Raw genomic sequence first — 16,409 nt, forward strand, 5'->3', positions numbered from 1 at the left:
CGTGTTAAGCCTTCGTTTTAGATGATTTGGCCACATCCTACTTCTGACCGAAGATAAGACTCGGGCTATGGTACTCCTTACTTATTAAATGATATGACACTCGCCCATTTTTGGATATGAAACTTTTGAGTCTTCTTTTACTCTCCGAAGACTCGACACTGGTCCAAGTGGAACAGTTAGTTAAGTTCCATGATTATCAAGGTCTAAACTGTCAGTCATTTCAAGTTTGAACAAAGAAATGATGAAAGTCTCTGGTATTATGGCTGTTTGTAGTGTTACAGACACTTATTTACACAGCGGACAAAGTCTGTAGGTGTAATTTGAAATATGTTTACCTAAGCAGCACATGGTAAACCTCAAACAGTTTGTTTAACTTAATGACCCAACCCACGCCGGGGACAATGCCATGCTCCTTGCATATAATTCTTCTGTAATATTTACTTATTACGATGCTTGGGGACGTTTGTTGGATGTCTGTGGTCATGGCAACATATGATTATGATTAATAAGGAATGACTTTTGGTATTTACCGACGACGGAAGAGTTCGCTTGCGTTGTTTACGCTGCCGTCGTTCCCACCGCCGTCACCAAATGCTCGAGAACAAACACCGCTATGCCGTTCGCCGTGCATTCGCCCGATCATGTACTGTCCGTGGCAAGAACTGATATGGTGTTAATATTGAGAGTGGCAAAACATCGCTCTCTGCTTGTAGCTTCGCCGTGTTGATAGGGTTAACATACTATTACCACTACATTTCCATTAAACGAAATTAGGTTCTAAATCATATCTAGAATGCCTTATATTTCATAGGAAAGAAATACATTGTGTGCTCCGATTACCCGTAAGTCAAAGCATTTTTAATAATCAATTGGATGGATACTTCAGCGTATAGAACACAGAATTGAACTGTAACACAAGTGCGGAATGATATGAAGATCTATAAATAATGAAGACAATATTTTAATTGAATGTGCCAGTGAGACTGCTGCAGATGATGGTGTATACAAAAGATATATGATGTATAGCTTAGTGACCATTGGCAAGCTGTAGAGACCATTAACAACTACACAGAAGGTTACTTGACAAAACAGATGGACATGTGTTGGTGTGTAAGTGGATAAGAGAACGATAGAACGGAATAGTAATATGGATAGACAGAATAATTATAATGTGTAGGTTATGTTAGACTTTGGATAGCTAGAAGGAAGTGTTGATGGTCGGACAGTTAGAGGGATGCATGTATGGATGTAGTGATGATGGGTGGATGTAGTGATGATGGGTGGATGTAGTGACGATGGGTGGATATAGTGATCACAGGACGACGGAGTGACGACAGGATGGACAGACGACACAGGATGGACAGACGGACAAGGACACAGGACGGAATGGATGGAGGACGAAGATGGATGGACGACAAGGATGAGAGGACGGACACGGAATGGATGTAGTGATGATGGGTGGACACAAGGATGGATGACACAATGGACAGCGGGATGATGGGTGGAGGATGGATGGACAGTGGATGGATGGACACACAGGATGGACTGACAGTGATGGACGGATGGATGGATGGATGTAGTGATGATGGGTGGACACAGTGATGATTGGTGGACACAGTGATGATGGACACGGACAGGACGATGGATGGACACACACAGTGGATGATGATGGATTGGTGGATGTAGTGGATGGATAGGTGGATGTAGTGATGATGGTGGATAGGATGACAGTCGGACAGAGGAAGGATGTACAGTGTATACAGTGGACAGTGATGGATGGATGGACAATGACAGGACAGATGGATGGACACTGACATGGTGGACACTGGACGGGATGGACACATGAGGATGGATGTGGACAGATGGACACACAGTGATGGATGGTGGATGGATATAGTGATGATGGGTGGATGTAGGAAGATGGGTGGATGGATAGGATGATGGAAGAATGGATGGATGTGGAGTGGATGATGGTGGATGTAGTGATGGATGGATGTGGATGTAAGGATGGATGGAAAGGACAAGTGATGATGGTGGATGGTTAGGGATGCATGGATGGATGGTGGATGGATGGGTGGATGTAGTGGATGATGGTGGATGTATGGACAGGTGGAAAGGATGATGATGGATTATAGATGGATGGTGGACATGGATGGATGGATGGACAGTGGATGGATGATGGATGGACAGGGATGGATGGTGGATGGACAGGAATGAGGGATGGATGGTGGATGTATGGACAGGTTAGAAGGATGATGGATGGATTGTAGGGAAAGATGGATGATGGTGGATGATGATGGTGGAATGGATGGTGGATGGATGACAGGGTGAAAGGATGGATGGTGGATGTATGGAGATGGAAGAGTGGATGATGGTGGATGGTATGGATGGATGGATGATGGGACAGGATGGTAGTGGATGGTGGATGGGATGGATATGGTTGTGGATGATGGTGGAGTGGAAGATGGAAGATGGATGATGATGGATGACAGGAAGATGGAGATGGATGGTGGATGTATGGATGGTGGAAGGATGGAATGGATGGATAGGATGGATGGTGGTGTATGGATGGTGGATGGATGAAAGGAAGGATGATGGTGGATGGATAGTGGATGATGGGTGGATGACATGGAAGATGGGTGGATGGAAGGACAGATGGGTGGATGGATGAATGGATGGAAGGATAGGATGAATGGGTGGATGGATGGATGGATGGATGTTGGATGGATGGTGATGATGGATGGACATGAAATGAAGATGGGTTATAGTGATGATGGGTGGATGTGTGATTGATGGGTTATAGTGTGATGATGGGTGGATGTATTGATTATAGGTTTATAGTGATGGATAATGGTGGTGATGGTGGATGATATTGATTATTATGGTTATAGTGATGATGGGTGGATGTATTGATTATGGGTTATAGGTGATGATGGGTGGATGTATTGATTATGGGTTATAGTGATGATGGGTGGATGTATTGATTATGGGTTATAGTGATGATGGGTGGATGTATTGATTATGGGTTATAGTGATGATGGGTGGATGTATTGATTATGGGTTATAGTGATGATGGGTGGATGTATTGATTATGGGTTATAGTGATGATGGGTGGATGTATTGATTATGGGTTATAGTGATGATGGGTGGATGTATTGATTATGGGTTATAGTGATGATGGGTGGATGTATTGATTATAGGTTATAGTGATGATGGGTGGATGTATTGATTATGGGTTATAGTGATGATGGGTGGATGTATTGATTATGGGTTATAGTGATGATGGGTGGATGTATTGATTATGGGTTATAGTGATGATGGGTGGATGTATTGATTATGGGTTATAGTGATGATGGGTGGATGTATTGATTATGGGTTATATTGATGATGATGGGTGGATGTATTGATTATAGGTTATAGTGATGATGGGTGGATGTATTGATTATGGGTTATAGTAGTGATGATGGGTGGATGTATTGATTATGGGTTATAGTGATGATGGGTGGATGTATTGATGATATGGGTTATAGTGATGATGGGTGGATGTATTGATTATGGGTTATAGTGATGATGGGTGGATGTATTGATTATGGGTTATTGTGATGATGGGTGGATGTATTGATTATGGGTTATAGTGATGATGGGTGGATGTATTGATTATGGGTTATAGTGATGATGGGTGGATGTATTGATTATGGGTTATAGTGATGATGGGTGGATGTATTGATTATGGGTTATAGTGATGATGGGTGGATGTATTGATTATGGGTTATAGTGATGATGGGTGGATGTACTGATTATGGGTTATAGTAATGATGGGTGGACGTAGCGAAGATGGGTTATAGTGATGATGGGTGGATGTATTGATTATGGGTTATAGTGATGATGGGTGGATGTATTGATTATGGGTTATAGTGATGATGGGTGGATGTATTGATTATGGGTTATAGTGATGATGGGTGGATGTAGTGATGATATGGTTATAGGTTATAGGATTATAGGAGTGATGATGATTATGGTATTGTTATAGGTTATGTGATGATGGGTGGATGTATTGATTATGGGTTATAGTGATGATGGGTGGATGTATTGATTATGGGTTATAGTGATGATGGGTGGATGTATTGATTATGGGTTATAGTGATGATGGGTGGATGTATTGATTATGGGTTATAGTGATGATGGGTGGATGTATGATGGGTTGATTATGGGTTATAGTGATGATGGGTGGATGTATTGATTATAGGTTATAGTGATGATGGGTGGATGTATTGATTATGGGTTATAGTGATGATGGGTGGACGTAGCGAAGATGGGTTATAGTGATGATGGGTGGATGTATTGATTATGGGTTATAGTGATGATGGGTGGATGTATTGATTATGGGTTATAGTGATGATGGGTGGATGTATTGATTATGGGTTATAGTGATGATGGGTGGATGTATTGATTATAGGTTATAGTGATGATGGGTGGATGTATTGATTATGGGTTATAGTGATGATGGGTGGATGTATTGATTATAGGTTATAGTGATGATGGGTGGATGTATTGATTATGGGTTATAGTGATGATGGGTGGATGTATTGATTATGGGTTATAGTGATGATGGGTGGATGATGATGGGTGGATGTATTGATGATGGGTTATAGTGATGATGGGTGGATGTATTGATTATGGGTTATAGTGATGATGGGTGGATGTATTGATTATGGGTTATTGTGATGATGGGTGGATGTATTGATTATGGGTTATTGTGATGATGTGTGGATGTATTGATTATGGGTTATAGTGATGATGGGTGGATGTATTGATTATGGGTTATTGTGATGATGGGTGTATGTATTGATTATGGGTTATAGTGATGATGGGTGGATGTATTGATTATGGGTTATAGTGATGATGATGGGTGGGTGGACGTAGCGAAGATGAGTTGATTTCGTGATGATGAGTGAATCTAGTGAAGGGAGGATGGGTGGACGCACGTAGTGATGACGGGTAATTGATGAAGGGTGGGTAAATTACGGATGGATCCATGATTGTTGAGTGAACAGAGAAAGTTATTTAACAAGGATTTGTGAAAGGTACTGGTTAATAGATTTGTGATAGAAAGTACTAGTATGTAAGACTATTGAGGTGAGTGATGGACGCTGGATGTCGTGATGATAACACCATCATTATGAAGACATTCAAAATCACAGCCGACATCATTGGATCGTCAGCATCCCTGTTTTCATGAGTGAGTGTCTGTGATGAAGCAATTACCCATGGCCAGACACTGCGGGACTCCCTCATCACTGACGTCTCATGTATCGCCGCCACCTGTCGCTCTGTTTTAATTACGCGCAGCCCGTCCTGTGGTCGATGAGCGACATCAAAGATGAAGAGTTTTAAACATAGTAATCCACTGATGGTTTAAATAAGGCTGGATCACAGGGAGCCACTGCAATGCAATTACCACATTGATGTATGTTTTATTAAAGGTAATTCATTAACGAGACGCCACGCTCGTGGCTCAGCAGTTACAAATCTTTCCCCAACTTCCTTGGTCATGTAATTAGAAGTTACATGCATGTACTCTTTAGGGAAATATTGGAAGAAAAATATTGATCATGAATCAAAGCTAAATGAAAGAAGTTTTTTTGTTAATTGAAACTTTATTGTGCGGTCGAATTATCATTTAAGAAGTATTCATATTAAACATTTATTCGTGATGTGATAAGATGGAGATGGTAAAAACGAAGCCCGTTGAAGATGTCATATGATAAGTGAAATGCATCATGGGACAAAACAAGCACAGCACGTGAACAGCAAATCACAGTAATAACAAAACCTTTCGATGAGGAAACACTATACAACCAATTTGATACTTGCGGTCTCGTATTCCACTCACGAAGAGCACGAGTCCAGCTTGGATGAACGACCGTAAGTTACAACATCGGCATCTCTTTCAAAGTTGTGGATAGTTCTGTTGGGCTGACATAATTATCATACATAACCAAATTCCATTAAACATCCAATACGGTTTCAGATTCACACACAGAGTCGCACTGTCCGGTGTGGTGAAAGCATCGTTTGAATGTTTGAATTAAGTTTGATGATAAGCTGCAGCAGTCCTACAGAATGGTGTGAATGACAAATTTGGGAGGACGAAGACATGATTGCATAAGAAAATGTTACTTAGTTAACATAAACTTCTAATGCATCTAAGGTATGTTTTAGGGAGTTCATTTGCAAAATATAGTCCGTTATCTAATGTATGTTTTAGGGAGTTCATTTTCCAAATGTAGTCAGTTATCTAACGTATGTTTTAGGGAGTTCATTTGCAAAGATAGTCAGTTATCTAATGTATGTTTTAGGGAGTTCATTTGCCAAATATAGTGAGTTATGTAACGTACGTTTTAGGGAGTTCATTTGCAAAATGTAGTCCGTTATCTAATGTATGTTTTAGGGAGTTCATTTTCCAAATGTAGTCAGTCATCTAACGTAGGTTTTAGTGAGTTCATTTGCCAAATATAGTCAGTTATCTAACGTATGATTTAGGGAGTTCATTTGCAAAATGTAGTCAGTTATCTAACGTATGTATTAGGGAGTTCATTTGCCAAATATAGTCAGTAATCTAATGTATGTTTTAGTGAGTTCATTTGCTAAATATAGTCAGTTATCTAACGTATGTTTTAGGGAGTTCATTTGCCAAATATAGTCAGTTATCTAACATATGTTTTAGTGAGTTCATTTGCCAAATATAGTCAGTTATCTAATGTATGTTTTAGGGAGTTCATTTGCAAAATATAGTCCGTTATCTAATGTATGTTTTAGGAAGTTCATTTTCCAAATGTAGTCAGTCATCTAACGTACGTTTTAGGGAGTTCATTTGCCAAATATAGTCAGTTATCTAACGTATGTTTTAGGGAGTTCATTTGCCAAATGTAGTCAGTTATCTAACGTATGTATTAGGGAGTTCATTTGCCAAATATAGTCAGTAATCTAATGTATGTTTTAGTGAGTTCATTTGCCAAATATAGTCAGTTATCTAACGTATGTTTTAGGGAGTTCATTTGCAAAGATAGTCAGTTATCTAACGTATGTTTTAGGGAGTTCATTTGCCAAATATAGTCAGTTATCTAACGTATGTTTTAGGGAGTTCATTTGCAAAGATAGTCAGTTATCTAACGTATGTTTTAGGGAGTTCATTTGCCAAATGTAGTCAGTCATCTAACGTACGTTTTAGGGAGTTCATTTGCAAAATATAGTCAGTTATCTAACGTATGTTTTAGGGAGTTCATTTGCCAAATATAGTCAGTTATCTAACGTATGTTTTAGGAGTTCATTTGCCAAATATAGTCAGTTATCTAACGTATGTTTTAGGGAGTTCAATTATCTAACGTATGTTTTAGGGAGTTCATTTGCCAAAGTAGTCAGTCATCTAACGTACGTTTTAGGGAGTTCATTTGCCAAATATAGTCAGTTATCTAACGTATGTTTTAGGGAGTTCATTTGCAAAGATAGTCAGTTATCTAACGTATGTTTTAGGGAGTTCATTTGCCAAAATATAGTCAGTTATCTAACGTATGTTTTAGGGAGTTCATTTGCCAAATATAGTCAGTTATCTAATGTATGTTTTAGGGAGTTCATTTTCCAAATGTAGTCAGTTATCTAACGTACGTTTTAGGGAGTTCATTTGCCAAATATAGTCAGTTATCTAACGTATGTTTTAGGGAGTTCATTTGCAAAATATAGTCAGTTATCTAACGTATGTTTTAGGGAGTTCATTTGCCAAATGTAGTCAGTTATCTAACGTACGTTTTAGGGAGTTCATTTGCCAAATATAGTCAGTTATCTAACGTATGTTTTAGGAGTTCATTTGCCAAAATATAGTCAGTCATCTAACGTATGTTTTAGGGAGTTCATTTGCCAAATATAGTCAGTTATCTAACGTATGTTTTAGGAGTTCATTTGCAAAATATAGTTGCCAAGATAGTTCATCTAACGTACGTTTTAGGGAGTTCATTTTGCCAAATATAGTCCGTTATCTAACGTATGTTTTAGGGAGTTCATTTGCCAAATATAGTCAGTCATCTAACGTATGTTTTAGGGAGTTCATTTGCCAAATATAGTCAGTCATCTAATGTATGTTTTAGGGAGTTCATTTGCCAAATATAGTCAGTTATCTAATGTATGTTTTAGGGAGTTCATTTCCCAAATGTAGTCAGTTATCTAACGTATGTTTTAGGGAGTTCATTTGCCAAATATAGTCAGTTATCTAACGTACGTTTTAGGGAGTTCATTTGCCAAATATAGTGAGTTATCTAATGTATGTTTTAGGGAGTTCATTTGCCAAATGTAGTCAGTCATCTAACGTACGTTTTAGTGAGTTCATTTGCCAAATATAGTCAGTAATCTAATGTATGTTTTAGTGAGTTCATTTGCCAAATATAGTCAGTTATCTAACGTATGTTTTAGGGAGTTCCTTTGCCAAATATAGTCAGTTATCTAACATATGTTTTAGTGAGTTCATTTGCCAAATATAGTCAGTTATCTAACGTATGTTTTAGGGAGTTCATTTGCCAAATATAGTCAATCATGTAACGTATGTTTAGGGAGGTAATTTATCACATACAGTCAGGCATCCGACGTATATTCTATGGAGTCAGTCAGTCACCCAATGTAATATATATTCTAGAGAGCTTGTTAAGCATTGTCATGCATCCAAGGTATATGTTCGGGAGCTGGTTAAGCACATAAAGTCAGGCATAAAAAGTATATTCTAGTGAGCTGGTTAAGCACATAAAGTCAGGCATCAAACATATTCTAGGGAGCTTGTTAGGCACATAAAGTCAGGCATCCAACGTATATTCTAGGAGTCAGGCATCAAACGTGTTAGGAGCACATAAAGTCAGGCATCAAACGTATATTCTAGAGCTTGTAGGGAGCTCAGGCATCAAACGTTAGAGCACATAAAGTCAGGCATCCAACGTATATTCTAGGGAGCTTGTTAGGCACATAAAGTCAGGCATCAAACGTATATTCTAGGGAGCTTGTTAGGCACATAAAGTCAGGCATCAAACGTATATTCTAGGGAGCTTGTTAGGCACATAAAGTCAGGCATCAAACGTATATTCTATGTTAGGCACATAAAGTCAGGCATCAAAGTCAGGCATCATAAACGCATATATTCTAGCATCAAACGTATATTCTAGGGAGCTTGTTAGGCACATAAAGTCAGGCATCAAACGTATATTCTAAGCTTGTTAGGCACTCAGGCATCAAACGTATCTTCTAGGGAGCTTGTTAGGCACATAAAGTCAGGCATCAAACGTATCTTCTAGGGAGCTTGTTAGGCACATAAAGTCAGGCATCAAACGTATATTCTAGGGAGCTTGTTAGGCACATAAAGTCAGGCATCAAACGTATATTCTAGGAGCTTGTTAGGCACATAAAGTCAGGCATCAAACGTATCTTCTAGGGAGCTTCTAGGGAGCTTGTTAGGCACATAAAGTCAGGCATCAAACGTATATTCTAGTATCTTCTAGGGAGCTTGTTAGGCACATAAAGTCAGGCATCAAACGTATCTTCTAGGAGCTGCTAGGCACATAAAGAGCTTATTAGGCACATAAAGTCAGGCATCAAACGTATATTCTAGAGAGCTTGTTAAGCATTGTCATGCATCCAAGGTATATGCTCGGGAGCTTGTTAGGCACATAAAGTCAGGCATCCAACGTATATTCTAGTGAGCTTGTTAGGCACATATAGTCAGACATCCAACGTATATTCTAGAGAGCTTGTTAAGCATAACGTCATGCATCCAAGGTATATGCTCGGGAACTTGTTAGGCACATAAAGTCAGGCATCCAACGTATATTCTAGTGAGCTGGTTAAGCACATATAGTCATGCATCCAAACGTATATTCTAGGGAGCCTCTTAGGCACATAAAGTCAGGCATCCAACGTATATTCTGTGAGCTGGTTAAGCATTGTCATGCATCCAAGGTATATGCTCGGGAGCTTGTTAGACACATAAAGTCAGGCATCCAACGTATATTCTAGTGAGCTGGTTAAGCACATATAGTCAGACATCCAACGCATATTCTAGAGAGCTCATTGAGCACATATAGTCAGACATCCAACGTATATTCCATGGGAGCTGGTTTAGCACACGTCAGTTCTATATTCTACCGAACAACAACTTTGAGTACGATGGCATCATCTGGCATGTTCAAGTAGGTTTACACCCTCAGTCAAGTTAAGGACATCTAAAAATATAAGTTAATGTAAGATTCACACATTAGTAGGTTTGGTCTGTACTATCAAAGAGACAGTCAAATGAAACTATTCACGATTGGTAGATGTACTGGAATACTCAATTTGACAAACGGCGTAATTTCTTTAGGTTGTGACATTTCTGTACGAACCATGAAAGGAAAGTCTAGCTTCTATTCAATGTAAGGTGTCAATGTAGCCAACAATATTCCATCCATACCACGAGGGCGTTTTCACTGACACTGAGTCTTTACTTTTTGTATACGTATGGAGAAATCGTCGGTTTTATGTACGCAGGTAATGGTGCTTCTGTCGCTGAACGGTTGCTACCAACAGAATGTACCTAGGTGTATTGTCCTGTCTATGTAGGGCCATCTCTGCAGTACTTGTAAAGGATATGACTGTATTGTAGGATATGCTTCTGTCGCTGAACGGTTGCTACCAACAGAATGTACCTAGGTGTATTGTCCTGTCTATGTAGGGCCATCTCTGCAGTACTTGTAAAGGATATGACTGTATTGTAGGATATGCTTCTGTCGCTGAACGGTTGCTACCAACAGAATGTATCTAGGTGTATTGTCCTGTCTATGTAGGGCCATCTCTGCAGTACTTGTAAAGGATATGACTGTATTGTAGGATATGCTTCTGTCGCTGAACGGTTGCTACCAACAGAATGTACCTAGGTGTACTGTCCTGTTTATGTAGGACCAACTCTGCAGTACTTGTAAAGGATATGACTGTATTGTAGGATATGCTTCTGTCGCTGAACGGTTGCTACCAACAGAATGTACCTAGGTGTATTGTCCTGTCTATGTAGGACCATCTCTGCAGTACTTGTAAAGGATATGACTGTAGGAAATGCTGATGCAGACACAAGTCGATATGTCACCGCACCACCCAACAGATCTATAACCATGCATCACAGAAGATGTTGACTTTTGAGATGGTTGTTATTAAGAACAATGTCCAGCTTTTACTCAATAAATTGATATGTTGTGTTGGTGCATTATTAGAACTGAACCCTATGCCACTATAAAACACTATTATTTGCAATTTTCTTAAGATGCGATCGATGTGCGTTTAAATATTTAAGCGTGATCCCGGTGCCATGTATGTATGCGTTCAAATACTGTCTCCGATGTTCGACTGCTCATTTTCATTAGTAGAAGAAATAATGAACCCGAGCTAACATGCTCGCATATTTTAAATGTTGTTGGTCAGGGAGCCTCGCATCTCCCAGTTTCCTCTGATTGTCATGTTTGTGTGATGGCTCGTTGAAAACAGCATGTGCCACGACTTGGGATTCAGAAAAACACCCTCCTTTGTTTAGTTTGAAAGATATAAGCTGTCGTGTTAAAATAGTCAAACTCCATGAGGACCTGTATTGGAACAGAAACCCAACCCTACTGCGATGATAACCAAATCGAATTAAACAAAGAGGTTGTTACACCTCCAATATCATTATAGGAGGCGGTGATAATACTGCAAGATTAATTTGTTGAGTGGAAAGAGTGCTTGCTCTTCAGAAAAAGAAAAAAATATTCAATTGGAACAAAATATGAAGGAAATTCTTCAATCGTCTGCTGTAGGGTTACCCGAAGTCTTGTTTGCACCAACGTTTGGTTACGCTCGTCCTTGAACTAACGTCCTTGCAATTGAACCAACGTTTGGTTACGCTCGTCCTTGAACTAACGTCCTTGCAATTGAACCAACGTTTGGTTACGCTCGTCCTTGAACTAACGTCCTTGCAATTGAACCAACGTTTGGTTACGCTCGTCCTTGAACTAATGTCCTTGCAATTGAACCAACGTTTACAAAGTCGCTATTATACCGAAAACCATACATAACCTGCTGATGTTTAGTTTGTTTCTTGTTTTACGCCGCACTCAGCAATATTCCAGCTATATGGTGACGGTCTGTAAATAATCGAGTCAGGACCAGACAATCCAGTGATCAACAGCATGAGCATCAATCTACACAACTGGGATACGATGACATGTGTCAACCAAGTTAGCGAGCCTAACCACCCGATCCCACCTACGAGAATCATGGGTTGCTGGAGACCAATTCTAACCCGAATCTTCACGGATCCTGTCTATGTAGACAATCACACTATGTGGACAATCAGCTTTGAAACTTTGTCCCCAATCTAATTAAAATACAGTATCTTGCTTTGTGAAGATTTGACATTATATATGTGCTTTTGTCTGTTTCAGTATTGGCCATTGACTGCTATGTCTGCACGTCTGTGGACCGGTCCAATCGTGACTGTGAAGACCCGTTCAACCATACTCGCAAGACCTTCCATCTGATAGAGAGGCGCTGCATGTATGGCTTCTTCGAAGGAACACACTGTATCAAGCTGAACGGACATAGGGGTAAGGATGGGTACATGACAGGGAGATTGGCGGGGACATAGGGGTAAGGACGGGTACAGGACAGGGAGGTTGGCGGGGACCTAGGGGTAAGGACGGGTACAAGACAGGGAAGTTGGCAGGGGCATAGGGTTGGGGACGGGTACAAGACAGAGAGATTGGCGCGGACATAGAGTTGGGGACGGGTACAAGACAGGGAGATTGGCGCGGACATAGAGTTGGGGACGGGTACAAGACAGGGAGGTGTGATTGGGGACATAGAGTAAGGACGGGTACAAGACAGAGAGATTGGCGGGGACATAGAGTTGGGGACGGGTACAGGACAGGGAGGGTGGCGGGGACATAGGGGTAAGGATGGGTACAAGACAGAGATTGGCGGGGACATAGGGTTGGGACGGGTACAAGACAGAGAGATTGGCGCGGACATAGGGTTGGGGACGGGTACAAGACAGAGAGATTGGCGCGGACATAGAGTTGGGGACGGGTACAAGACAGGAGATTAGCGGTGACATAGAGTTGGGGACGGGGACATAGGGGGTGGGGACATAGGGGTACAGGTACAAGACAGGGAGGGTGGCGCGGACATAGGGGTAAGGACAGGTACAAGACAGAGATTGGCGAGAGACATAGGGTTGGGGACAGGACATAGGGACAGAGATTGGCGCGGACATAGGGTTGGGGACAGGTACAGGACAGGGAGATTGGCGCGGACATAGGGTTGGGGACGGGTACAAGACAGAGAGATTGGCGCGGACATAGAGTTGGGGACGGGTACAGGATAGGGTGGGTGGCGGGGACATAGGGGTAAGGATGGGTACAAGACAGGGAGGGTGGCGCGGACATAGGGGTAAGGACGGGTACAAGACAGAGAGATTGGCGCGGACATAGGGTTGGGGACGGGTACAAGACAGGGAAGTTGGCGGGGACCTAGGGGTAAGGACGGGTACAGGACAGGGAGGTTGGCACGGACATAGGGGTATCGACGGGTACAGGATAGGGAGGTTGGCACGGACATAGGGGTATCGACGGGTACAGGAAAGGGAGGCTGTCGCGGACATAGGGGTATCGACGGGTACAGGAAAGGGAGGCTGTCGCGGACATAGGGGTATCGATAGGTACAGGAAAGGGAGGTTGGCGCGGACATAGGGGTAAGGACGGGTACAGGACGGGGAGGTTGGCGCGGACATAGGGGTAAGGACAGGTACAGGACGGGGAGGTTGGCGCGGACATAGGGGTAAGGACAGGTACAGGACGGGGAGGTTGGCGCGGATATAAAGGTAAGGACGGGTACAGGACAGGGAGGTTGGCACGGACATAGGGGTAAGGACAGGTACAGGACGGGGAGGTTGGCGCGGACATAGGGGTAAGGACGGGTACAAGACAGGGATGTTGACGCGGACATAGGGGTAAGGACGGGTACATGATAGGGAGGTCGGCGCGGACATAGGGGTAAGGACGGGTACAAGACATAGAGATTGGCACGGACATAGGATAAGGACGGATGCAGGACAGGGAATTTGGCGTGGACATATGGTAAGGATGGGTACAGGACAGGGAGGTTGGCGCTGAAATAGGGATATCGACGGGTACAGGATAGGGAGGTTGGCGCGGACATAGGGATATCGACGGGTAAGGATAGGGAGGTTGGCACGGACCTAGGGGTATCGACGGGTACAGGATAGGGAGGCTGACGCGGAAATAGGGGTATCGAAGGGTACAGGATAGGGAGGTTGGTGCGGACATAGGGGTATCGACGGGTACAGGAAAGGGAGGTTGGCACGGACCTAGGGGTATCGACGGGTACAGGATAGTGAGGCTGTCGCGGACATAGGGGTATCGACGGGTACAGGATAGGGAGGTTGGCGCGGACATAGGGGTAAGGACGGGTACAGGACAGGGACGTTGGAGCGGACATATGGTAAGGACGGGTACTGGGCAGGGATGTTGGAGCGGACATAGGGGTAAGGACGGGTACAGGACAGGGAAGTTGGAGCGGACATATGGTAAGGACGGGTACTGGGCAGGGATGTTGGAGCGGACATAGGGGTAAGGACGGGTACAGGACAGGGAAGTTGGAGCGGACATAGGGGTAAGGACGGGGACAGGACAGGGAGGTTGGCGTAATTCTGCGGTAGACATTAGGAGTATAATAGCGGTTTTGTTATGTTGCAACATATGTGGACTTCCGTCTGAAATCATTCCGGGCAGTGTGCGTTCTTTTCACTTTCGCAAGGAAATCACCAAGTCGATGCATGGATGTTATAGACTTGAAGCGATAAACGAGGAAAGGTTCATATTTAATTCATGAAAGTAAAATGAAGACACTTGATGAAAAGAAATGTAATAACGCCATGTCGAGCATACTAACGGCCTGAAAATAACAGTCTCGCTAAACACAGAAAAGTGAACATTAAACACTCCCGAAGATAAATGGGAATCAAGTACGGTGACTGGACTTTTTGGTGTTTTAGTATACTGTTTCATGTTTGGTTTTGCGTATCATTTGCTATTCAAGTTTTACTTGCAAGTTATTGTTTTTCAGTATGCACCCTATCGCATTTTCATGTTATTTCAAACAAATTTGAGAGATGTTACGAATGCGAAAAACAGAACATGGACCGACAGGACACATCAAGCAGAAACTCTTTATATTACTACATTCCTTGATGGCTTTGGGTGTATGCGTGAGTGTTCTTGGTACTCTCGTCATAAGTAGTTCATCTCTAACTATAGAGATTATTAACCTCGTTTGTTTCCGTATCAATAATATCATATATTAGGAATAGCAATTGTATTATGAGAGCCTTTGGCGTTTTGAGAAAGTTTTGAGAAAGTTTTGAGAAAGTAGTTCGTGGATTGACGTAATTATCATAGTTATCATATTTGGATACCAAGTTTATCAGACTGCTTTATTGCGCCGATAACACCCTCTATTAGATGATAAACAGTTGATACCATTGCAGCCTCGGACCTTTTCTGTATAACGTTTTGTGGCAAAGTGATCAACTATCAGTAGAGTATGAGGTAGAGTATTCTGCAGGCCATCAATGTATAATTCGGTAAACACTTATACCAGTATTCGCAGGCCGTCAGTGACACATGACAAGCCGACCCAGTAGAGTCCATACACTCAAATGAGCATCTAATAAAGTCTGGATGACATGATACACGGTGTCTTGTGTGGCACAGCAACGACCGACGCACAGACCAATCTGAGCCCAAGTGTTGGGTAGTATTAACATGTGAATGCATTTTGCTAGTTGATAAAAGATTGCTCCGATTGCAAGTGACACTCAATGAAATGTGCCCGTGTTTGTCAAGGAGGTGATGATCGTGTTGGTGCCAAGCTCGTAACAAATTCATACATTCATCATATTGAAAGCCCCTACGGTAGCCGAGAATAGGATTTTTAAACACTCTCATCCCTTCAGTGGTGTAATATATCATGAAATAGCACGTGAGAGTGTAAAAAAGACGTTTTTGCGATGTGATGTTTATGGCGTATTTGCAAATTATAAATACTTTTCAAGAAAATACTGGCTCAATTCAGGAACACTCACTCATACATTCAAAACCATCAATTAAGGTAGTAATATAATGAGCTTTTGCTTGATGTGTCCTGTCGGTCCATGTTCTGTTTTTCGCATTCGTAACATCTCTCAAATTTGTTTGAAATAACATGGAAATGCGATAGGGTGTACATTGAAAAACCAACTTGCAAGTACAACTTGAATTGCAAATAATACGCAAAACCAAACGTGAAACAGTATACTA

The 16,409-nt window shown here is 41.9% G+C and overlaps 1 protein-coding gene across 1 annotated transcript in view; it reads left to right on the forward strand.

Annotated features, from left to right (window-relative positions):
* LOC124288879 overlaps positions 1–16,409 on the forward strand; it is a 53,215-nt gene that overhangs the window by 25,250 nt on the left and 11,556 nt on the right. Inside the window, exon 2 of the mRNA XM_046725456.1 lies at positions 12,477–12,638. Within this exon, the coding sequence (XP_046581412.1) occupies positions 12,477–12,638 (162 nt within the window). The remainder of the gene's footprint in view (positions 1–12,476; positions 12,639–16,409) is intronic.

The sequence above is a fragment of the Haliotis rubra genome, unplaced genomic scaffold (assembly GCF_003918875.1).
Source record: "Haliotis rubra isolate DU_JTF1 unplaced genomic scaffold, ASM391887v1 Scf428, whole genome shotgun sequence".
NCBI lineage: Eukaryota > Metazoa > Mollusca > Gastropoda > Lepetellida > Haliotidae > Haliotis > Haliotis rubra.